Source organism: Onychostoma macrolepis, chromosome 17, assembly GCF_012432095.1.
Source record: "Onychostoma macrolepis isolate SWU-2019 chromosome 17, ASM1243209v1, whole genome shotgun sequence".
Classification (NCBI taxonomy): domain Eukaryota; kingdom Metazoa; phylum Chordata; class Actinopteri; order Cypriniformes; family Cyprinidae; genus Onychostoma; species Onychostoma macrolepis.
The window spans coordinates 6,667,830-6,693,625 of NC_081171.1; the positions used below are offsets into that span (position 1 = coordinate 6,667,830).

Genomic DNA, 25,796 nt, shown 5'->3' on the forward strand with positions numbered 1-25,796 from the left:
TTCTGCAGCTCAAGTGACCCCAGAGGAGATCAGTCCCCTGGTGCCGCCCCAGTCAGGAGACAAATCCCAGGAGGATCTAACTGGCTACTTCCTGGAGGCTCTACTAAAATACATGGTAAACCAGGTACTCCCCTCCTCCTACTAACACTGCTGATGCTAACACGGCTGGCGCAGACCCAACGCTAAAGCTGCGGAAACCAAACATACATGCCACTGACCCCAGATCTGCATGCATTTGATGCCAGATACCCTTGCTGCAGTGGTGTGTTTCCCTGGCGCTGTAACGGCTGCTCTGCTTCACACCCTCCCTAATGTAAACAACAGCACCATGCACTGCCTGCCTCCACCAAACCCCACTGTCCTCCACCAAACACAAACAGGCTGTTCTGTCCCAGCTGCTGTGTATGTGCTCAGCTTTCCATGTGTGTTCTGTCTGCCTACAGGCCAAAAGTCTAGAGTGGAAGTGCAAGGAGAACCACGAGAAGGGGTTTGCCTTCTTGTTTGCCAATTTCAAAAAGTATTACCTGCCCCATATCTTCCCCAACTTCTCCAAGGAGACCAGTTTGTACAATCCTATTCTGGGTAAGAGTTAATGATCATCCTTCTTTATGTCAAAGCAAACCTAATTTTTATTTCTCCTTGTTTTTGAGGAACTATTTAGCCAGTTATAATTGCTCAGGATGATATGATGTCTAATTTGGACTTGTGTCCTGTTTTATAATAGAGGTTCCACCCATGAGACCAAAGCCTTACTACACAGTTGTAAAAAGAGACCCAGAGACCAATGAAGCCCTGTACTGCACTAAAGAGAACTTCCTCAATGCCAGAGTCATATTTATTCGCTGGCTGGTCTCCTTCTGGCTGGAGCCGCGGTCAAACACAGGAACACACATCCCTGGCATGGAAGGAGAAAACGTGCCAAAGAACATCCAGGTAGCAACACACAGATCTTCACATGTATGATGCAGTAATGGTTTTAATGTAGTTTTAGGGTTGGCATTACTTTTAAAAGGGATAGTTAATCCAAAAATGAAAACCTACAGGTTATCAAAACTTCCATAAGGTCCATAAAGGCATCGTAAAACGAATCCTTATGAATCAAGCACTTTAGTCCAAGACTTGTGAAGAGATACATTTGCTTCATGTGATTTAAAGGGATGTGGTACACACATATGGTAAACACGGAAACTCAAATGTGCATGCATGATGCACGAGAACCAGTGTTCTAGCATGTGATGCACGTATGTTTACCATATGTAATTCACTCCATGTATTTATGTTTATATTTAAGTAAAGGCCTGAATTAAGTCTATTCATCAAGTGATTGTATCTCTACATAAGACATTGATTAAATCAATTAATATGGATTTGTTTTGCAGTGTCTTTATCTTCAAAGTTTTGGTTTCCTGGACTTTTAATGGAGGGGCAGAAACCTCTCAGGTTACATTAAGTAGATCTTAGTTTGTGTTTCAAAGTTGAACCAAAGTCTTATGGTTTGAAATGACATGAGGGTGAGTAAATGATGACAGAATTTTTGGATGAACCAGCCCCTCTAAGGTCTGGACTGGTAACCGGGAGGTTGTAGTTTAGAGTCTTGCTACACAGTTACACATTTAACCCCAGGTAGCTCCTAGTGTTGTCTCAACATCATTGAACAAGCTGAATGTTTTTGCAATGCTGCTGCTGTTTCAGAGAGCGGCGGCGGGCCTGGCGGCCCGAGGGGAGGATGGCGGCCCGAGACCAGATAGTCTGGATGGGGGTGGAACTGGCGAGCCGGAGCAGTCGCACTCCAACACCAGCACCCTGACGGAGAGAGAGCCCAGCTCCTCCAGCCTCTGCAGCATGGACGAAGAACACCTCACCGACATTGAGGTGGTGCGCCGGGTCCTGTGCTCCTCTAGAACCAATGTCAACTTTATCACCGAGATCTTTCGACAGGTAATTGTATCGTGAGGAACAGAAGGACTTCAGCAAATGTATATATCATTGAAAGAGGAAGAAGTCTGGCACATTTTGAAGAAGTTGTGATGAGAGAGGTTGATTGTTCTGATCAGGGACTTCTTTGTCCTAGAGTGATTGGAGTTCACAAAGAGGAACTGCAATGTGTGAGAATTGTTAAACATGAATGAGGATTGTAATGGCCCATATTCTGAAGATCTCAAAGACCCTGTTCAAAATGGTGCACTTGTCTTTTTTTGCAGTGACCTCTTTAGTCACTGATACCTGTAAGTATATATTATCTGTACACTGATTCTGTCTGTGAATATAAGAGTGTATTATATTTTTGCAGGCATTTCTGCTACCCATGTGTGAGGCTGCAGCCATGCGTAAGGTGGTGCGGGTGTATCAAGAGTGGGTCTCTCAGCAGGATAAACCTGTGTTTATGAGAGAGCCAGAGGAAGACCGATTCACAGGCCAGCTGGACTCCACCCACGAGCAGAGAACTGATAAAGAGGAGGAGGTAGGTGTCTCTGAAGTTGACAACAGAGGAATGCAAAGGCAGTTATTACATGCTGAGTCAGCCTGCACAACAGCTTGTTTCCTATTTTTTTTGCATCATGCATATCAGTGGTGGTATTGGCTAATATCCACTTTTTTAATTATTGGCTTCTGTCTGGCTAAGTTGATGTAAGAAGCTTATATCAGGGATTATTTTTTCCCAATTCAAAAAGTGTGTACTTTCTGAAGTATTAAGTCACCAACATTTACTTTCTATTTTATTATGGTATATTACAGTGCATTATAGTACATTATATTATAGTATGTTATATTACATCATTGATGATTACAACATTGAAAACAACATTGGAATTTTAGTGTGAGATTTCTTTTATTTGTTATAATAGAATGTATTTATTTTTTTATTTTTTTTATAAAACAGCATATGTTTTTATATTTATTATCTAAGCAATTATCTGTTATTAATTCTGTACTTCTGTTGTATAAACACCAGTCAATGTCTGCTTTGTTTTGTGTGTAGGATATTGGGCTCACGGTGTCCGTTCACAATCGAAACCCTAATTGGTGTAGTAGGAATTCTGGGAGTAAATCCTCTGATTCTGAGGTATTGGAGTACAATGTCCATGCTGGTGTCCAGGCCACACTACAGGTAAGTTTAGGTGTTGGTGTACAGGTGGTTTACGATCTAGACTGGAAACCGAAAGATTGTAGGTTCAAACCCTGCAAAAATAGTTGACTGTTTTTTTTATTTTATTTTTTTTGGGGGGGTGAAGCAAAGTTCAGTTCATGGAATGTTTTGTGAAACATTTCTCCTTCCAGTCTCAGTTCACCACTACAATCTGTATTTCTTGCAGGTTTTCATCACCAACTCCTCCAACGTCTTTCTTCTGGAGGCAGCCAATGAGCTGAAGTCACTTCTGGAAGAGCATGTTGACATGTGCAAGCGTGTGCTCAATATATACCGCAGTCTGGTCATGCATGAAACCATGAACCAGAAGACCTGGTATGACCATGACATTGCATTCATTACTCTGGTCTCAGGTGTCTGCTTGTAATATCTGCTCATCCTGATTGTATTTGTGTCCGTCACAGGGAGCAGATCTTGTTGGTGTTGCTAAGGGTAACTGAGTGTGTGATGAAGAGGCCCCCATCTATTATGCCTCATGGGAAGAAGAGTAACACTTTATCGGGCCGTTTGGCTGGGGCCATTTTTCAGGTACCACCCCACTAATGGTGCTTTTCCACTGCGTGGTATGACTCTGCTCAGTACGGCACAGCACAGCTCAGTTTGTGTTTCCGCTGCAGTTTAGTACCGCTTTAGAGTGGGCGGGATTATTTACATGTCGTTGTGGTATCTGTATTATATGTCGTATAATATAGTATAATATGTTGTTCTGTTGTTATAGTTGCGCCGCTTCTACTGCCATGACTGCTGAAAAACTTTTTAATTCCACGTCGCTCCATCTGCTCTCGCTGGATCTGCTCCTCGGCTATGAACGAGAGGAACGTCTGTACTTCCTCAACAGACAACAAAACAGCCATTTTTTGGTTGCTTAAAAAAAGGGTGCGATCATTCAAAACAGTTGCGTTTGATGCTTCGCTGGCTGTGCTGATTTAAATCTAGCGGGTCTGTTGTGTCTGTCGCAAGTTTGCAGTGATGATTCTCTCTGGCCAATCAGTGATCAGCAGAGTTTACACATCACGTTTTAGTAACGGTGCGGTTCGCTTGGAACCTCAGCTGAGGCAGTACTGAAAAAAGTACCAGGTACCAGGTACTGTACCCAGTGGAAAACCCCCAAAAGTGAACCGTACCATGCAGTGGAAAAGCGCCATATAATACCACATAAACTTAAACTATAATTAAAACTGAAAATATAAAAATAAAAGCTCATTTAGAATATTATTAAATACTATATAATATATAAATATTTAACTAAAATAATTAGCTAATAATTAATTAAATTAAGTAAATAAATTACTTGATTAATAATTATTTAAAATAACTTCTAGTTAATATGTTTAAATGTCTGATGTAGTCCATGCTTCCTGTTCAGACTCTGATTGTGGCCTGGATCAAAGGGAATCTGAATGTGTACATCTCTCGCGAGCTGTGGGATGACCTGCTGTCTGTACTCTCATCTCTCACCTGCTGGGAGGAGCTGGTCACTGAGTGGTCCCTCACAATGGAGACACTTACCAAGGTACTAGCACGCAACCTTTACAGCCTGGACCTGAACGAGCTGCCCCTGGACAAGCTCAGTGAGCAGAAACAGAAAAAACACAAAGGCAAAGGTGAGTTTGTACAAAAATGCAAAATCACAATGAATACTTTTAATGCTTGTACACAGATGAAGGTAGTTGCACAACATGCAAACTTAACCTCTCATACCAGCTTCACTATCATACGTAAACATGATATATTTGTCCCTGCTACCTCTAGGTGGTGCCCATGAGTGCCAGAAAATCACTGTGGATAGGTCGTTCTCCAAAGGCTGGAGTCGAGACCCACCAGGCCAGGCTGTTGCCATGAGACAGCGCAGCGCTACCACTGCTGGCTCACCAGGCATCGAGAAGGCCAGAAGCATCGTCAGACAGAAGACAGTGGGTGAGTGTGTTTCAAACCCTTCTTGTCCTCTCTTCCTGTCAGTTTAAACCTATTTTAGGTTGTTTTAAATTGTGCAACCTTTGCTTATGTTTTTATCTGTATTACTCTGTTATCTTGGTTCAGAAAGACAACGATGAGCAAAGATGAAGATATTTACAAGGAGAGAACATGATTGTGTTAAACAATGTCCTTTCATAAGATGCAGTCACATTAGTGCAATTTCGGCAAAATTTTGTGGGCAGAAATGTCTGTTATCAATAGTGTAGAGATGTTTGAAGCACCGCTTAAACAGATATTACTTTCAAACCAAGCAGCTTTTCAGCATTGTGTATTCGCGTAAACAACTTGAACCTACTTGCTCGGGAAAATATTTCATCCTAACATGAAATGCCAGGTCGAGTGGATTTCTATTGAAATGACTGGATTTCGCCCCCAAAAATTCTGCAAAATATGATAAATGTGATTGCATCACAATTTGCATACTTAGCATGCACTTTTTTTGTCAGTATGACATTTTTTTTTTTTTGTATATTATGATAGTATAATATAATACAATTGCTTTTGATACCATATACTCTATTGCATACATTGTGCGTTAGCTTCGAGTTAAACTCATTTCTGAATAACTCACAAACTCCTTTTTTTATAGTGCAAGGATTGTGGGTAATATTAACCCATAAAGCATGCACTGATGTACAATAATATACTACTGTTCAAAAGTTTGGGGTTGCTAAGATTTTTAAAATGTTTTTGAAAGAAGTCTCTTATTTTCTATTATAGTAAAAATGTAATTTATTCTTGAGATGTCAAAGCAGAAATTTCAGCATCATTACTCCAGTCTTCAGTGTCACATGATCTTTCAGAAATCATTCTAATAAACTGATTTGCTGCTTAAGAAAAGTTTTTTTATCATCAATGTTATTTTTGTAATACATTTTTTCAAGCTGATGAAGACAAAGTCCAAAAGAACAGCATTTGTTTGAAATAGAAATCTTTTGTAACATTAAAAGTGTCTTTAACTTTCTGATTAACTTGTTGAATCCTTACTGAATAAAAGTCTTTAATTAAAAAAAAAAATTATACTGATCCCAAACTTTTGAACAGTTGTGTGTGTACTGCATTTACTGTGTGTAAATTTATATTATGTAATATCAATACCTTAATATGTCACCTAACACCTAATCTAGCAGACTACATAGTGCACATAGTATGTAAATGGGAATGCAGCCTTAGGCTAAAAAAACACCTTCATGTGACTCATCCAAAACAAAATGGAATGTCTTTAACACATCATGTTTCTCCTATAAACTTCACAATCTAGATTTTCCAGTGACATGATGTTCATGTGTATGTCAGTGCTAATCTGATATGCACTGATAAGGTCACTTCTTTACCTCTTGTTTGTAATGCTCACTGCTTTCTGCCATCACTTTCTCTTTTTCTCTCTCTCCATCATGTCTTTCTCTTCCCTAACTTCTCCTGTGTCCCTCCATCGCTCCTTATCTCTCTCTGCCCCATTTCCCTTTCTCTCTCACACTCTCCGTCTTCTTGTCGTTCTTCTCTTTTTCTCTTTCTGGGTGTGTGCGCGGTCTGTAGCTCTGCGTAGTTGCTCTACGGGGGACAGTCTGCTGTCCTCAGCCTTTATCCGCAGTGCTAAAAGCGCACCTGTCCTGATCCACCCCGTACACCCTCTCCTGCCTGATTCTGTCCTCACTCCCCTAGCTGACGAGCTGTCAGGTAGAGCCCTCTACGCCTGTATCGGCACTCTCGCCTCTGACTGCGTCCCAGCCTATGGATGTGCATGTATATGTATGTGTGCACACTTCCTCTAGTTAACGTCCCCTGTCTGTGTGTTTTACTTGTATAGTAATTTTCATTTAATAGACCTGAATGAGTTTGTGTTTAATGTGCAAGATTTCCTTCTCATTCATCATTGGTTTGAAGCCTCATGCATTGATGCAGATGCTGTCTGACAGGATGAATCTCAAGACAAATGTTAAGAAATGTTTTGGTCACATTTATCCACAAATTCAAAAGAATAGAAAATAAATCATCTTTTGCTGAAATAAAAATAAATTTTATCCTATTATATTTTCCCATCTGGATTTATTTTATTTTATTTTATTAAATTTTTTGGCTAGAAATAGTATAAATTTGAATATTTTGAATTTGAAATTTGTACAATTGGTACAATTTTACAGTAGGGTACAAGTTGTTAACAATAGTTAATTTAGTAGTTGTCATAAACTTAACAATAAATCAAATTTGTAACATTAGTCTAGTTTTTTTTTTTTTTTTTTTTTGAAAAATTTTTATTTTCAAGGATTGTCATACAGGTTAAGACAACAGTTAAATTTTTCATTATAATGGAATAAAAATAAATGAATAATAATAATAATAATACATAAATTAACTCAATACAGAAAAACCAACAATAATAATAATAATAATAATAATAATAATAATAAAAAAAAATAAAAATAAAAACTCAATACCCTTAGTAAAAAATAAAATAAAAATAATAATAAAAATAATAATAATAAAAATAAAAAATAAATACAGCAATAACATACTTGTCTATATATTTTCAATGTCCATTAATTCCACAAAAGAGTCACCATCTAGACTCTCCAAAAAGTCATAGAACACCTTCCAGATGGACCAAAATACATGAAGTTTGTTTTTCAAAAAGTAGGTAATCTTTTCTAAGGCAAGGCATGTGGTCATCCCTTTATCCATTGAGACACGCCAGGACTCTCTTCTTTTTTCCAAGAACATGCAATTACACGTTTAGCTTCCAGCAAACAGAGAATTAACAACAATCTTTCATGTTTAGTCATTTTAAAGTTCAGAGGACGTATATGTAATATACACAACCTGGGATCAAGAGGAATTACTTTATCAATGATTTGACTTATAATATTCAATATTTTAACCCAAAACAGTTAACTTTAGTACATTCCCACATACAATGGATTAAAGTTCCCTTTTTGTTTACATTTATAACATATATCAGGAATATTCGGGTTAAAGTGATGTAACTTAACTGGAGTGATATATTGTCTACTCAACCATTTATACTGAAGCAGTCTCAAATGAGTACTCATTGTCTGAGTTTGGGCTTTTAAACATGCTATTTGCCACTCTTCCTCAGTTATATCAGCCTGCAGGTCAGATCGCCAAGCTTGAAGTCTGTCATTAAATGATTCTTTAGATTTGGCCACAAACTGTTTATACAACACAGATACCTGACCTCTACCTTTTAAACAGTTAAGTGTAATATTTTCCAAAGTAGAAAGAGGAGGCTCAACCAGACTTTGGCCTTGTCTTGATAGAATAAAACTACGTAATTGCAAATATTTGAAAAAGTGTTTTTGCGGAATTCCAAACCTTGTCCTAATTTCTTCAAAGGACATAAAATTTCCTTCATTATAGAGATCAGACACTTTACTAATACCTTGGATTGACCAGATTTTAAAACCTGGATCGGCTCTACCAGGACGGAAATTTTCATTACCGTCTAGTTTAATGTTAATTTCTTAATATACCCTTTTAATTGTTCAGAGTACATTAATGTAAATTCATTAGTTAAATTTGAGTTTTAACTTAAAAAATTAAACATCTATTAATATGTGTGAAAAATAGCATTTGCAGCTTATAATAATGCAAGTAAAAAGTTATTCTTTGCTAGTTCAGGATATGGAATTCATCAATGTTAATCAACCTTTTCATTTGATTTTGAGGTGGATTATGACCCAGACATTTGTTTGTGTGCACTTCACCCAACAGAACTATTGAGTTCTGCATGTGTGTGTTTGCATCTGTACTGGTTTCTTTTCCTCATCTTTGAAAATCTACAGTATTATCCTTCTTGCATCACCATTCATCCAGTATAATCCCTCTTCTCACCAGAACATTTGAGAAAAATACCCTCTACAGAATTTTCCTTTGTCTGCATTTTGTGATCATAATATTAATCTAGAACAACTGGGAGAATGTCAAAATGGAAGCATTCATTTATGTGTCTTTTAAAGTGATTAGCTTTCTTTTTGCTTGTGATCTTATACGTTTCATTTACCTTTGAGATTATTTTTTAATATTTCATTAGATTTAATTGTTTTATGTATGCATGTGTTTTTTGCATGTAAAATGTGGATAAAAACTATGTGGATCAGTTAATATGATAATACTTTCTAGGTCTTTTCATCACCTCTTAGGTATCTAAAATTTTAAGACTTAAAATGTAAACTTGTATCTTTAAGATAATATTACTGACCATATTCTTGAATAAACACACTTTAAACGTGCTGATTGATACATATGTTCGTGTACAGACCTGGAGGAACCTCCCATTGTCCAGCGCGGGTTGCGGATCCGCCACTGCTCTCAAAGTGAGGAGACCCCATCGTCCGAGGTGTTTTCCGCCTCCGGTGAGCTGGAGCAGCCTCCGCTCCCCCGCAGCAGCAGCGCCTCTGACATCATGGAGCCCTTCATCACAGAACGGGTCAAAGGTGCACTTCCTGTCTCTGACAGTCCCTCTCACTCCTCCCACTTTACCACCACCACCTCTGAGTCCCCCCACAGTTCCCCGACCCCACACCAGCTTACTGACCCACACCAACCCCCCGACAGCCAGGCATCCCTGGAGGTGGGCGAAAGCATCTATGACCATCTCTGCCAGATGCCAGGGCAGCAACCCCCCTTTATCCCTGATTGGTCCTGTCCAGCAGCGGCCTCGACCAATCAGATCCAGGGAGAAGGGGAGGAGGACGTCTTCAGCACTTTTAGAGAGATTCGTAGCAAGGAGGATGTGAAAGTGGAAGCAGGTGTAGATAACAGGCAGGTGCAGTTTGGGGGAAGTGGGGATTGGGCGCTAGAATGGGATAAAGAGATGGAGCAGAGTGAGAAAAGTTTGTACGAGTGCTTAGAAGAATGTGATTGGGATTTAAGTGTTAGTACGAAGGCAGCAGAGGGCAGCAAAGTCCCGCAGCTACACCGGCAGAACGCTACGGACAGGGCTAGCGAGAGCGAGCTTAGTCCGCAGGCTTCCCAGGTTGCACCGAGGCCCAAGCTATCCCATCTTGACCCCAAAAAACGCCACAGCGGTGGTGTCCACGTCAGCTTCCGCCCATCCACAGAGTCTGTGCAGTTTCACAACCCTCTGGACCCCAAAGAGGCGCACTGGAAGACCCGTCTCCGCCGTTTCGGCCACTTCAGCAGCCACTCGGTTGGGGCGAGCGGGGCAGTGGCGAAGGGCGTGGGGGAGGGGGTCACCTGTTGTGAGGCGGTCGAGCGGGATAGAGGCTCCATCAGCGGGGCTAGACGCGGTCGTCTCGGCCGCCCGACTCTCCGCCCGCGGGGGTCCCGCTCTAGGTCTCAGGAGTCAGGGTGCAGCCCGTCACGGCAGCAGCAGGTGGCGCTGTTGGGCGGGGTGTATAAGTCTATGGTCCACGCTCTCTCCAAACCCAAGGCCCAGGCGGCGTCGCCCCAGCGTCACAGCAAAGCGCCTGCCACTGAGGCCCACCTGAAGGACCTGTACTCTCACGTTATGGGCTATTTTGGAAGAAAAACATCAGGTGAGGACTCGGTCGGCTCGATGTCAACATGGAAGACATGAAAAATGTGACCAAAGCGCCTGTGCGTTTTTCCTTTTTTTCTCTCTTTTCTTGTGACTGTTTGATTTTTGCTGAATGTGGATTGAATTGAAGCCTCTTTTTGTATTTTCTTTCAAAGTAGCTCAATTCCAAAAAAAAAAAAAAAAGACTCCCAAAAGACCAACGGTCCCCTACCTGTGGGACGGCTTCCCCTCCTCCTCCAGCTTCTGGGACCTAATCTCTGCTGCCCCTCTTCCCTGGATGCTGCATGCAACCTCATGCCTACCTCCCCGCCCTCTGTCAATCTCTCACACATGTACATGCACACACATGATCACTGACACATTCATAAAACACAGTGATCTTTAATACTACCTAATGTTATGTGTTTTAATCTATACAATTCTTAATAATGTCATTTTACTGAATAGTGCACCCAAAAACGATAATTGTTTCATCTTTTATAACCATGTTGTTTAGCGGAATTTCCTGAGTGTTCTTTTTTCTTTTTAGGGCTTCAAAAATGACAAAAAAAGCACCTTAAAAGTCGGCTTTCTTAGTCATATGATAGAGGTGTGCGATATTATATAGTCTGCGCAAACATACTATATGCATATGTGTGTACAAATGAGATTAAATAAAAGAATACTGAAAAGGGGGAAAAAAAAATTTAATTAAAAATTAAATTACACTTTATATATGAAGGTAGCATGAATATATTTACACTGCAATTACCATTGTATGTGTTTATAGAATAATATTTTTTAAAATAACACATTATGAAATTATTTAAAAGATTTAATGATGCTTTAATTATGAACAAAAAATAGTCATTGAGCCAGTCATATAAATGATTCCTTCATAAACATTATTCATTCAATAAAGAAACCATTGTGCAACAGTTCTGCTCCAGACAGTTTGGAACTATTTTTGTTGGCATTCTAACTGCATTCTAATGCTGCTGCATAATGCAGTGTATGCATGGACTCTTTAAGGCATGTCTTTGATTGTTTTTTGCAAAGTGAGTGACATAATTAATAGTTTTAGCTTGCACATTTTTAAAACAACAATTGTGATATTATTGTAGACAATATATATTGCACACCACTATGATACTTTTTTGTCATTTTTGAAGCATTTTTGAACAGTTTCTGAGGACAGAATTTAACAGTATGTAGCTGGTGTAGTTGCAGTGTTTTCTATGGCCAGTAGAGAGCAGCACTATCACGCTCAAAGAGCACTGTTTTCTAAACTGAAGTTTTGTGGTACTGTGTGTTAAAAGCTTGCCGACTTGCCTGTAGTGTAGTAGCAGGAATCACCTTAGAACGGCTTCTGTGAACAGTTCAGTTGCACAAGCTATTAGTTAATCAGGGCCCTCGTGACTTAAACAGCTTGTAGTCTAAACTAACCAGACTTCTAGAAGTATCCAAATGCCCAAAGTCACCACCCCACCACGTTGTGCTGCCGTGCTGGTATGATTTTTTTGTTAACCAGTGGCTCCCTAACCCTTTGCTTTGGGATGAAGGCTGCCTCGTCTTGATGTGGGTGGCTCCTCTAACATACTCACTGCTGTCTCACTTTAACATCAGTCAGCATAAGGCTCACTAACTCTTAGGTTTGGACTTCCAGGGTTTGCTCTGTCTCTCTCTCTGTCTGTCTCTGTTTGGGGACTGCATGAACTGTGAGTAACTGCATCGCTTCACTGGATGAAATCAGTTTTGTGGTTGGCTTCCATTAAAGATTTTGTTTTTCTGTATGTGTTCTGGTTTAGTGTTATATGAGTTTAATGTCAACGGATTTTGGTTTTGTTTAAAGGGCAATAGTGTTGAGTTTCATTCGCTGAAGTTTTTCACCACAAACTATTTTCTTTTGAATTGTGAATGTTTAACGTAGATTCAAGAATCACATCCATGATTATTTGGTTTCATGCTAATTTTAGCTGATTTGACAAGATTACATTTTTCCCACAATGTGAAAAACATTCACTCCTCTTCAAAAGTTTGGGGTCAGTACGATGTATTTATTTATTTATTTTTGAAAGAAATTAATACTTAATGGGCACGTACAATAAGGACGTATTAAATCATAAAAAGTGAAGTTGTTTATATTTAACAACGGTTTCTATATCAAATAAATGGTGTTCTTTTGAACTTTCTATTAATCAAAGAGTTATCTCATTTTTCACAAAAATATGAAAAATATCAGTTTCCAAAAACTGATTTTATCATTGAAAATGATAAATATTTCTTGAGCAAATCAGCATATTAAAATTTATTTCTGAAGTGTGTCATCTGACACTGAAGATTGGAGTAATTACTGCTGAAAATTCAGCATTGCCATCACAGGAATAAATTGCATTTTAAAATAAATTATAAAATTAGTTATTTTAAATTACAGTAATTTACAATAATATTATTTTACTATATTTTTGTAACTTTTAAAAACATTAAAACATCTTACCCACCCCAAACCTATGAAACAAAGATATATTTTATTATTAATAGAATGTGAACAAAACAAACAAAAAAAGATATGACAGAGGCGAATGTAAAACATGAGCGAAAAAACCTAATGGCACTGTTGTCCTTTAAGAAAAATGTGTTTATTACTCACTGTCCCCAAACTCAAATAAACTAATTCATAATTATATTCAAGTGCTGTAGAGAGAGTCAAGACACCACTACAAAGACAGAGTCAGTTAGTACTTGTCATTCTGCTAGGTCATCTGTGTTTGCACCCTTTTTGGGAGGTCCCTGTAAAATACTGATGTGCATTTCTGTGCCTGTTGTCTCAGCCAATAAAGATGAGCTGACGCCGAAGATGAGGCCCATGTCCAACGATGCTGGCAGCAGCAACCCTAATGTCAGTGACCTAATGGACGAATTCATCCAGGAGAGACTGAGGGCCAGAGGCACTTCTGTATGTCCATACAAGCATTCAGTATGCATAGTCTCTAAAACTACATCTAATTAAAGGATAGTTCTATCTAAACTTGAACAAAGTTTAAAAAAACTTTAATAGAAAAATTGAAAAAAGTTCAAATATGTCAATTTAACGCAGTATTTTCTTTATAATTAATCACACTAAATGATTGCATTAAATTGAAATGTCTGATAATAATTGTAAACAAATAAGCAAATATAATAGTATTTAAATCTACAAAAGTATCACATGTCCGCTAAATGCTGTATAATGCTTAACTAATAATCCAGTTTTTGATTCTGCTGTTGTATATTATTTTTAATGTACATTATGGTTTTCCTATGTTCTTTTTAGGGCATGACGAGGCGTGGCAGTAGCCCAGGAAGTCTGGAGATCCCCAAAGATTTGCCAGAGCTCCTGAACCGTCAGAACGCCACGCGTCCTGCAGACGACCCCGGTGTGCCCTCTGAGTGGACTTCCCCAGCCAGCGCCAGTGGAAGTGACCTCATAAGCTCCGACAGCCAATCAGATTCCTTCAATGCTTTTCAGTATGACAACAAGTTTGAAAGTAAGTAGTTCAGGTGGAATTTAAAGAGAAAAACCAGTACTGGGTTTTAAAAGAGGCTGATAATGAACACGCATGTTTGTCTGCAGATTTCAGCTTCCCCCCTGAAACATGTGCTCTGGCTTCTGTGGATCAGGATAGTTTGGGAGGAGCAGGTCAGACCGCAGAGGAACAGGAGCTTTCCAGTCTCACAACACTCCACATTGACTCAGAAACCAGCAGCCTCAGTCAGCACGGCCTGTCAGCTGACACAGTCACTATTACTGGTACACACTCACACTCATATACAACAGGGTGTAGACAACAGATAACTGACAGTTTGTAGGTTATGAACTGCTATCATCACTGTAAGTAGCGATCTTAAATGGATAACAAAAGTCAGCATTTTTAGAAGTCTTTCATTTTTGGGGGACGGAAAGACTGTAAATCGCAATATGGTCTGTGGTTATTAGCATTGTGTTGGATCCGCCATAAGTATTAGCAAAATCACATCAACAAAAAAAAATAAGTCCATAGCTACAACCAGGGGTCAGTGTGAAATTGTGATGGTCTTTAATGACTCTCGCTTACGCAAGGACAAAGGTGACTTCAGACATCTTTTTGATGACAAAAATATGATCAATCAAATGTTCAACAAAATACAATCCCATTCACATGGACACAGTTGGAGTAGAACGAGTCACATTGCATTGCTCTAGCCTCTCAAACTCACAGAGGACAAACTACAGCACAACTTTACCAGTACAAGTAATATCACCATCTCCCCTCTAGATAAGACATACACTGAATTTAAAGGAGGTGGCCCGCACCATTTAAGAAGAAAAAGGGGAGTAACAAAAATTGCAAATACATACAGACATGAAACACAAAAATCCTGAAATTAACATAATACATTTGACTAAAATTAGAGCCATGGATAACTTTAGTTAATGTAAATAGCATTGTGCTAGACAAAAATCACATTGATCAAGACATCACATTTTCAATGTTCCTTCCAACTAAACATAGTTGGTACATTCCAACTTCCTTCAGAAATCTAATAAAACAGCTCAACTTCCTGTTTGAACCCCTTTGTTAGAAGTCTGGCTTGGGTACACAACACAACAGGTACATTTTATTATCTAAATCCTTTTTTTAATCTGTATCTTCAAGTTAAGAGAATTTTAACTGGTTTTAACATTTTAGCCTTAAGCCAAATAACAAAGCCCGTGCACCGACTCAGTAAAAATGACAATAAAGATATCTTGCTAAACCAATTGTACAAATGTGCTTGCTTTTATTAATCAGTACAAAGATATTCTGTAGAAGTTATGTGTGACCCAATACATGGCCATCACACACCCCCCAACCTAAGATCTCACGCTGGTAAGCGGGAGAGGAAGTCGGCAGCAGCGTTAGTCTTCCCAGGAACGGATAGTAAACTTATAAGGCTGTATATAAAGATACCAGCGAGTAATTCGAGCATTTGTATCTCGCATTCTGTCCATCCATTGTATTGGCCGATGATCCGTTTCAAGGGTAAACTCTCTACCTAAAAGATAGTACTTGAAGGTATCTAGGGCCCATTTCACCGCCAGGCACTGCTTTTCAACAGTAGAGTACCGTACCTCTCTCATGCAGCTTCCTGCTGATGTAGGCTACTGGATGTCTACTGTCTGACTCACCCCGAAGGAGCACTGCCCCTATGCCAGTATCAGAAGCGTCGGTCTGCAAAACGAATGGTTCTTCAAATTTGGGGCAATAAAGTACTGGGTCCTTACATAAGGCAGCCTTTATGTCCTGAAAAGCATCCTTTGCTTCATTTGTCCAGAAGATCTGATTAGGACAGTTCTTTCGAATCAAATCAGTCAGCGATGCCACACGAGTAGAAAAGTTTGGTACGAATCTTCGGTACCAACCTGCCATCCCCAAGAAAGATAAAATCTGGGTCTTTGTGTGTGGAAGAGGACAGTTTTGAATAGCCTCAATTTTTTGAATTTGTGGTCAGATGACACCATTACCAACAACATACCCTAGGTACTCTGTTTTTCTTTTAGCTATGGCACATTTAGAGGAGTTAATGGAAAGACCTGCTTCCTGAATACGCCGAAACACATTCTTTAAATGTTGGAGGTGTTGTTCCCAGGATACACTGTAAATAATAATATCATCCAGGTAAGCAGCTACATAATCACCCAGGCCAGATAGAACACAGTCCATAAGTCTTTGAAATGGGGCTCCATGTAAACCAAAAGGCATAACAGAGAACTGGAAGAGCCCCCAGGGGGTGCGGAAAGCAGTCAACTCTTTTGACTGAACGCTCAAGGGAACCTTCCAGTAACCCTTACATAAATCAATAGTGGTAATCCATTTAGCCTTGCCCAGACGTTGGATAGGAGTCGAATCTGGACACAGAATTAAGATATCGAAAGTCCACACAAAAACGAAGACTACCATCCTTTTTAGGGACCAACACCACAGGACTACACCAATCACTTCGAGAGGGTTCAATGATGTTCCTAGTCAGCATCTGATCCAATTCCTCTTTTAGAGATGTCAAGAGACGTTCAGGGACACGATAACTCCTGCGCCGAGGGATTGCTCCTTCACAGAGTACTATGTCATGCTCTACCAAACTAGTTCTTCCAGGAGTCTCTCTAAACACTTCTGGGCTACAAAGATCTTAAAGCTCAGCTTGTTGGTGCAATGAAAGGTGCCGGAGGTCCAAAGTAGCCCTTGATGAAATAGGCAGGTACTGTTCATGAACTTCCTCTTCATCTTCCACCCTGCGGAGCATTAGAACCTCCATCCCTGCATCTGACCTCTCATGCCATTCTTTTAACAAGTTGATATGGAGTATCCGTTTGGACCGGATCTGCCCTGGCAAGGCAATCTCATACGTGGTAGATCCAAGTTTCTGAATCACCTCAAAAGGCCCTTGCCATTTAGCCAATAGCTTACGGTTGTCACTCGGCAGCATCACCAACACTTTGATATACTCTCCAGCTTTTCCCTCATTTGGAGGACATAGGCAACAACATTTTGGGGATCAGGGATCTTATGGCTTCCTTTCCAGGTTTCCACCAGAAGGGACAGGGGTCCTCTGACCTCACGGCCGTACAACCAGTTCAAAAGGGGAAAATCCCAAGGAAGCCTGAGGTACCTCCCTATATGCGAATAACAGATAAGGGAGCCATTGGTCCCAATCAGCCCCAGTATCGCTGACAAATTTACGGAGCATTTGCATCAGGGTCTGGTTGAATCTTTCAACCAGACCATCTGTCTGTGGATGGTAGGGTGTGGTCCTTAACCCTTTTATCCCTAACGACTGATACACTTGTTTTAACAATTTGGACATGAAATTAGATCCCTGATCAGTCACTATGGTCTGGGGAAAACCCACTCTAGAGAACAGTTGAACAAGACAAAGAGCTACATTTCTGGCTATCACTGTTTTAAGAGGGAAGACTTCTGGATATCTAGTGGCATAATCTGTGATAACCAACATGTATCGATTTCCTGTCTTGTTCCGCTCCAATGGCCTTACCACATCCATTCCCAACTGCTCAAACGGTACGTCTGCAACAGGCAGGGGTTCTAAGGGAGCTTTAGGGGGTCCTCAAATAGCTGTAAACTGACATTCTGGACAACTCCTACAAAAGTCACCCACATCTCTTCTCAAATTGGGCCAAAAGAAATGACGGCTTATACGAGCAGTTGTCTTTTGTCTCCCTAAATGGCCTGCCCAGGGAACTGAATGACCTAAATGAAGCACCAAGTCTCTAACCTTTTGTGGCACCACCATCTTTGTCTCTGCACCCTGCTGTCTATACAGTACTCCATCCTGCATACAAAACTTACTCTGATGGTCCTCTTGACTACTCTGGCCCGAGTACTCTTGTGCCTTCCTGTATAAAGGCCCAATTTCTGAATCATCTTGTTGCAACTGGCCTATATCTGTTGGAACTTTAAAGTTTGATTTAAGTTGTTCAGAAAGAGATTCTTCATCAGTACCATTTGCAACAAAGTGGAATTTTTCCTGTCTTCTTTGTCTCTTAGACTTATGGGTTTTACCTGGTTGACTGTCTAGGTCTGAATCAAAGAAAGGCAATGCACTAATATAACAGGTGTCTTCCTCTCTCTTCCTAGCAATAGACGGGGTTTGGACCATATTACATTCCTGACTACCAGGCAACAAATCAAACACCACTGGTAAATCTTGGCCTAAAAGCACTGAGTGTGGAAGATCATCAACCAGCCCAACATTCAGCAAATAAACTTGCTTCTGCACTTCAATATGGACATTAGCTGTAGAGTAGCATTTCTCATCTCCATGAATACACTGTATAGGCACCTTCACAACCGAATCTCTAAGGTTTTCTGCAACTAGCTCAGTACGAACCAAAGACGGCATACTACCTGTATCAATTAAGGCTCTTTCTTCCTGACCATTTAGGATTACAGTAGCATAATGTAAGGGAACATGTCTCTGCTCAGTGTGAACAGGTCTTGGTACACAACACAAATTTGCATTAGCAACAGGATTGTTGGGACACTTTGGTTTAGTGTGACCTTCCTGTCCACACTGATAACACACAACACCCTTTCTACTATTAAACTTTTGGATAGGGCTATGATTAACAGGACCACCCCGATCACCCACAGACTTACCCTAACTTGTAGATTTGGTCTTGGCGGGAGACATCTTCACTTGATTCTTCGAGTCTTTGGATCCCCGCCACTGGTTGTAAGTCTATAAAGAGTTCTTTTGTCGAGCTGACATAAAAACATCGGCTAAAGCGGCAGCCTCAGAAGCAGTTTTTGGGTCACGTTCTTTAATCCATATCTGTAAGTCAGGGGCTAACATGCGTAGAAATTGTTCCAGCACAATCACTTCACCAATGTCTTCCTTGGTTCCATTTTGGGGTTGAACCCATTTGTGATAGAGTTCTTTCAGTCGCACATATAACTCTTTTGGGGTTTCCTCCCTTCCAACATCTGAAGACCTAAACTGCAAACGATAACTTTCAGAGTTGATGTCATATTTGTTAAGTATGGCAGCTTTGACTTTCTGGTAGTCGAGAGACTCAGTCATATCCATATGTACATAGGCACTCCTAGCTTTTCCTATTAACAGGGCCACTAGTCCAACTGCCCAGTCAGTCATGGGCCACCGACACGCCACAGCTATCCTTTCAAACGTAGTGAGGTAGTGCTCTGTCATCTACGTCTGATAGCTGTTGCAAATGTGGCTCCTTTTGTATCACCTGTTGTCCTAAACCAGGATAGACATACTGATGGGGGACTGGTGATGCTACAGGCTGTCTACTACTAGGACTTGGCTGGGATACTTGAGAAGTTTGTTGAATAGAAGGATGGGACGCTGAATCATCATGGCTACTACTAAGCCCGGGATTGATTACAGGAGTAGTGCGAACATGCACCTCTTGCTGAAGGAGACTTCCATCTGGCTTCCTGACGGTCCGCTGCTTGTTCCATGCGACTGTCTCGTGCCTTTTGCATTGCCATGTGTGCCTGGAACATGTCCCTGAGCTCCTGAAGAGAAGCATCTTGAGAAAAGGTACCAATTTCCACCTCAGTACCTTCCTGTCCTCCGATAGCTCCTTCTGTTGTCTCCTTAGCTTGACTTGTCTGAGCTTTCTTCGGCCCCATGATGAAATATGGCAAAAAAAAACTAAAATCCAGATGTACAGCAGCAGGCAAAAAGGGAAAAAAACAACTCACTACTGCCCCTAGTGGCATCCCACTTCTGACACCAGTTGTGATGGATCCGCCATAAGCATTAGCAAAATCACATCAACAAAAAAAAATAAGTCCATAGCCACAACCAGGGGTCAGTGTGAAATTGTGATGGTCTTTAATGACTCTCGGTTACGCAAGGACAAAGGTGACTTGATGATTTTGATGACAAAATTATGATCAATCAAATTTTCAACAAAATACAATCCGAGTAGAACGAGTCACATTGCATTGCTCTAGCCTCTCAAACTCACAGAGGACAAACTACAGCACAACTTTACCAGTACAAGTAATATCACCATCTCCCCTCTAGACAAGACATACACTGAATTTAAACGAGGTGGCCCGCACCATTTAAGAAGAAAAAGGGGAGTAACAAAAATTGCAAATACATACAGACATGAAACACAAATCCTGAAATTAACATAATACATTTGACTAAAATTAGAGCCATGGATAACTTTAGTTAATGTAAATAGCATTGTGCTAGACAAAAATCACATTGATCAAGAGATCACATTTTCAATGTTCCTTCCAACTAAGCATAGTTGGTACATTCCAACTTCCTTCAGAAATCTAATAAAACAGCTCAACTTCCTGTTTGAACCCCTTTGATAGCAGTCTGGCTTGGGTACACAACACAACAGGTACATTTTATTATCTACATCCTATTTTTCAATGTTTCCTCCAACTAAACATAGTTGGTACATTCCAACTTCCTTCAGAAATCTAATAAAACAGCTCAACTTCCTGTTTGAACCCCTTTGTTAGAAGTCTGGCTTGGGTACACAACACAACAGGTACAATTTATTATCTAAATCCTATTTTTAATCTGTATCTTCAAGTTAAGAGAATTTTAACTGGTTTTAACATTTTAGCCTTAAGCCAAATAGCAAAGCCCGTGCACTGACTCAGTAAAAATGACAATAAAGATTGTACTAAACCAATTGTACCAATGTGCTTGGTTTTATTAATCAGTACAAAGATATTCTGTAGAAGTTATGTGTGGCCCAATACATGGCCATCACAAGCATATAAGTAGATAAATAAATAAAATAAAATTAATAGGTAAAATAAATAAATAAATGTGCGGACTGGATATGTATCTGGCATTTAATTCAACGTAAGCTCTTGTGGTTTGAAATTTGAATTTAAAAACTTGTTTTAAAAAGTTGTTTTGATTTCCTGGGCTTAATGCATATTTGATTAATTTTCAGTATTGTACTATTTGATTCCAAACCATTCACAAGTTTTCTTTAGTTTTAAGTTTCAATTTTAACATGCACAGAACAACACACATGTTGTAGTTGCATTGCATGTAATGCAAAGAATGCGAACTGATCACCGAATGTAATTTCTGCAGAAACCAGCAGCAATGAGAAACACATTATACTGTAAAAGGCAAATAATTCATGATCAGTGGTGGTTCCCTTGGGCAATTAACCCAGATTGCTTTCATTCCGATTGCATACCATACTTAAGTCCACACAAACAGCATAATCTCTCTAACCCTTATTTTCAAGAGCACTAGGGTGTTGTTTGGTAAACCCAAAACTATCCAAACTAACCAACGAACATTCCCCATGTTAAAGGGACAGTTCACCCAGAAATGAACATTTTGTTATCATTTACTCACCCTCATGTCATTCCAAACCTGTATGAGTTTCTTTCTTATGGTGAATATAAAATAATATATTTTTAAGAATGCTGGTAATCAAACAGTTGATGTCCCCATTGACTTCCACAGTTTCCCTACTATAACTGTTTGGTTCTTCAGAATTCTTCAAAATATCTTCTTTTGTGTTCTACATAAGAGAGGAACTCATGCAGGTTTGGATTAACATGAGGGTGAGTAAATGATGACAAAATTTTCATTTTTGAAAATAACTATTCCTTTAAGTGTACAGAAAGTTTCTTTGGGTAAAAGCATCTGCTGCTTGATTCCTTACTTCAGAACACTCTGGTATCAGTCACAGTGTTCCCATATGCTGTATTACTGTCAATGGCACATTGCAACACATTTCTGTGACATGTTTAGAGATCTAAGGCTGTATTTACACTGCATGGTGATCCAATTCCGATTTTTTTCCTCCCATGTGGCACAGATCGGATATGGCCCACGACCGTGTAAGCAGAAAAAAAAAATCACATGAGCCCCGTTTACACTGTCAGTTAAATGTGACCCAATTTCCGATTTTTTGCTCATATGTGACACAGATCGGATCTGTTCTATGACAGTGTAAACAGGAAAAAATCGCATGCATTCGGATATAGCGAGATCGGTTTCAGGCCTCATTCATATGTGGAAATAAATCGGATATGTGCCAGTGCGACTGTCATGTAAACGGGTAGATCGGATTTTCTGAGGCATCGCATTCTGTACGTCATTAAAACTGACAATTTGGTACTTCTACAATTTGGCAAAATGAGTGTAAATACGCACGGGCTATTTTGAGCTACAGGCAAAAAAAATATTTTTAAATGTCGATTTTAGTCGAATTTGAGGCTTTCACAAAAATTTGTTCGTTTAGCTATCCCAATGCTCCAAATAGTAATTAGACATCTAAAAGTATCTTTAATTGTATATTTTCTGAGAGGATTACCTTTTCTGAACACACTGAAGTGATTTTTACATTTGATAATTAGTTTTTCGTAAGTTATATGAATGCTTTTGTTTAGATGTAAAATGATAAAGGTAATGCATTATTTGTTTCTTTCTAGGCTATTTGTTCCTATACTGTTTTATTTATTTATTTATTTATTTATTTTTTGCATCTGTTCTTATTTGTAATAGGAAAGATAAAATAAAAAAAACAGCCATATTGTGATTTATTAATATAGTAGCCTAATTAATAATAAGAAAAGAACTGGAGGAAAACTTTAATCTTTCTCATAATCAACCTTGCTGACTCTATATCGACTTTATCTGACTCTAATAGTCATTTTTTGTCCGATTCCAAAAAATCATACATAATTTTGAAGGTCTTTTAATGGAGAATGTGAAAATAAAAATAACTCATTTTTCAAATTGGCGTGACTCATTTTGTCAGCACAGGTCACATTATTCTCGGGAGGAAGTACGTGTGGAGGCGTTAAATGACAACAACGCATGCGGGATGTTTCAGATAGTATGGCAAGTGTAAACACATGAATCGGATATGGGTCACAATTGAAAGAAAGTGTAAACAGACAGCCAAAAAAATCAGATATAGGCAACAAATCGTAATTGAGCATCAAGGCCTGCAGTGTAAACGAGACCTAAGTGTTGATGCTCTTGATATTTCCTCAGGTTCTGAGAGCGCGTCTCCAATGCACTCTCTGGGAGGCTCACGATCGCAGACGCCGTCCCCCGCCACGCTGACTGCCGAACACGTCCAGCATAAAGATCTACAGCTGGATGAGAAAATGCACCACTCTGTGCTGCAGACCCCTGATGACCTTGGTAACGTATAGATGGATAGATAGACATACTTGTCTATGAATATGCAAACTAGTACTCTCTCTGTTGCATCTTTGCCATCTTTATAATGAGCCTGCTTGATTGCACTTTTCAGAAACCAGCGAGTTTCCGACAGAGGACTGTAGTGTGATGGCTGGCGGCACTCTGACGGGCTGGCACGCTGATGTTGCCACAGTGATGTGGAGGAGAATGTTAGGCATTCTGGGAGATGTCAACTCCATCAAGGACCCTGAGATCCACGCGCAGGTCTTTGACTACCTCTGCGAACTCTGGCAGAACCTGGCCAAGGTGAACACACACACATACACATTTTGAGTCCTTCAGAGTGCTCTGAAAGGATGATTTACAGTGCCGTTACTAATCGAATTCCAGTTGAAAAACGTCCTTGTGTCTCTGTGTTTTTCTAGATCAGAGACAATCTCGGGATCTCCCTTGACAACCAGTCGTCTCCACCCCCGCCGGACCTGATTCCACCTCTGCGGATTCTGACTCCCTGGCTTTTTAAAGTGAGTTCATCAATATGCGTCTATCTGTCTGTCTGTCTGTCTGTCTGTCTGTCTGTCTGTCTGTCTGTCTAAACAATAGGTTTGTTCAGTTATTCTACTGTTTGTTCTATCTGTCATTCATTTGTATGTTTGTTGTATTTTTTTCATTCTATAATTTTTGTTTGTTTGTTCTATTTATTGTTTTAACTGTCATTATGTTGTTTGTTCTATCATTCTTTCATTCATTTGTTCTGTCATTCTAGCTATCTTTCTATTGTTTGTTCTGTTGTTCCATCTATCTATCTATCTATCTATCTATCTATCTATCTATCTATCTATCTATCTATCTATCTATCTATCTATCTATCTATCTACCTATCTATCTACCTATCTATCTACCTACCTACCTACCTATCTATCTCTCTGTCTATCTGTTTATCTATCTCTCTGGCTATCTATCGATCTATTGATATATCGATTGTTTGTAAAGGTTTTGTGCTGTCTGTGTGCAGGCCACTATGTTGAGCGAACGCTATAAGCAGGGCAAACTCCACGCCTATAAGCTCATCTGTAAGATAATGAAGAGAAGACAGGATGTTTCACCCAACTCTGACTTCCTTACGCACTTCTACAACATCATGCACTGCGGCCTGCTTCACCAAGACCAGGTGTGTTTGTGTGTACCTGGTCACCATGTGGTTTGACAAGTTTGCACAAAACTTTTGCGTTGACCTCTTCCTCTTTGACTCACAGGACATTGTGAACACCATCATTAAGCACTGCTCTCCACGCTTCTTCTCTATTGGACTTCCGGGTGCCACTATGCTCATCCTGGACTTCATCGTGGCAGCGAGCCGTGTAACTGCCTGCTCGTCCCTCAATGTGAGAAACCACCAAACTGCTTCCAGATATCACTGCCTCTACATGCATTAACATCTATGCACATACAGTCATGGCCAACAATATCAGCACCCTTGCAGTTCTGTCAGAAAATGCAACCCTTCTCTCAGAAAATTGTTGCAGTTGCAAATGTTTTGGTACTCACATGTGTATTTTTTTATTTTTTTTTTTGCATTGGAACAACACAAAAAAACAGAGAAGAAAAGTCTGATATAAAACTGATACAATTCCACACAGAACCCCAAAAACGCACTGGACAAAATTATTGGCACCCTTAACTTAATATTTGGTAGCACCCCCTTTGGAAAAAATAACTGAAATCAGTCGCTTCCTGTAACCATGAATGAGTTTCTTGCACCTCTCTACTGGAATTTTGGACCACTCTTATTTTGCAAACTGCTCCAGGTCATTCAGATTTGAAGGATGCCTTCTTCCAACTGCTGTTTTGAGATCTCTTCACAGGTGTTCTATGGGATTCAGATCTGGACTCATTGCTGGCCATTTCAGAACTCTCCAGCGCTTTGTTTGTAACCATTTCTGAGTGCTTTGTGAAGTGTGTTTCGGGTCATTGTCCTGCTGGAAGACCCATGACCTCTGGGGGAGACGCAGCTTTCTGACACGGACCACTGCATTGCGCCCCAAAATTCTTTGGTAATCATCAGATTTCATGATACCGTTCACACAGTCAAGGCATCCAGTGCCAGAAGCAGCAAAGCAACCCCAAAATATCTTTGAACCTCCACCATGTTTGACTGTAGGGACTGTGTTCTTTTCTTTGAAGGCCTAATTTATTTTCCTGTAAACAGTGCCATGATGTCCTTTACGAAAAAGCTCTACTTTTGTCTCATCTGTCCAAAGTACGTTCCCCCAGAAGGATTGTGGTTTTGTCACATAAGTTTTGGCAAACTCCAGTCTTCCTTTTTTATGCCTTTGTGTCAGCAGTGGTGTCCTCCTGGGTCTCCTACCATAGCGTCCCTTTTCAGTCAGATGCGTTGGATAGTGCGATCTGACACTGTTGTACCCTGTGTCTGCAGATCAGCTTGAATTTGTTTGGAAGTTAATTGGG

At 39.9% G+C, this 25,796-nt stretch overlaps 1 protein-coding gene across 9 annotated transcripts in view; it reads left to right on the forward strand.

The window, feature by feature from the left end:
- ralgapa1 (Ral GTPase activating protein catalytic subunit alpha 1) overlaps positions 1-25,796 on the forward strand; it is a 76,996-nt gene that overhangs the window by 11,630 nt on the left and 39,570 nt on the right. For 4 of the 9 annotated variants that reach the window (XR_009266838.1, XM_058750373.1, XM_058750368.1 and 1 more), the window contains exons 7-26: positions 9-124; positions 444-582; positions 725-933; positions 1,693-1,938; positions 2,291-2,461; positions 2,981-3,109; positions 3,315-3,463; positions 3,553-3,676; positions 4,515-4,752; positions 4,901-5,065; positions 6,662-6,802; positions 9,400-10,641; positions 13,454-13,578; positions 13,936-14,149; positions 14,236-14,412; positions 23,175-23,327; positions 23,440-23,633; positions 23,753-23,851; positions 24,343-24,498; positions 24,584-24,712. Coding sequence is in view for 8 of the 9 variants with exons in the window: in XM_058750373.1 (XP_058606356.1) it covers positions 9-124; positions 444-582; positions 725-933; positions 1,693-1,938; positions 2,291-2,461; positions 2,981-3,109; positions 3,315-3,463; positions 3,553-3,676; positions 4,515-4,752; positions 4,901-5,065; positions 6,662-6,802; positions 9,400-10,641; positions 13,454-13,578; positions 13,936-14,149; positions 14,236-14,412; positions 23,175-23,327; positions 23,440-23,633; positions 23,753-23,851; positions 24,343-24,498; positions 24,584-24,712 (4,316 nt within the window). In the remaining variant the exon portion in view is untranslated. The remainder of the gene's footprint in view (positions 1-8; positions 125-443; positions 583-724; positions 934-1,692; positions 1,939-2,290; positions 2,462-2,980; positions 3,110-3,314; positions 3,464-3,552; positions 3,677-4,514; positions 4,753-4,900; positions 5,066-6,661; positions 6,803-9,399; positions 10,642-13,453; positions 13,579-13,935; positions 14,150-14,235; positions 14,413-23,174; positions 23,328-23,439; positions 23,634-23,752; positions 23,852-24,342; positions 24,499-24,583; positions 24,713-25,796) is intronic. The other 5 variants (XM_058750371.1, XM_058750372.1, XM_058750370.1 and 2 more) reach the window with 4 other exon arrangements.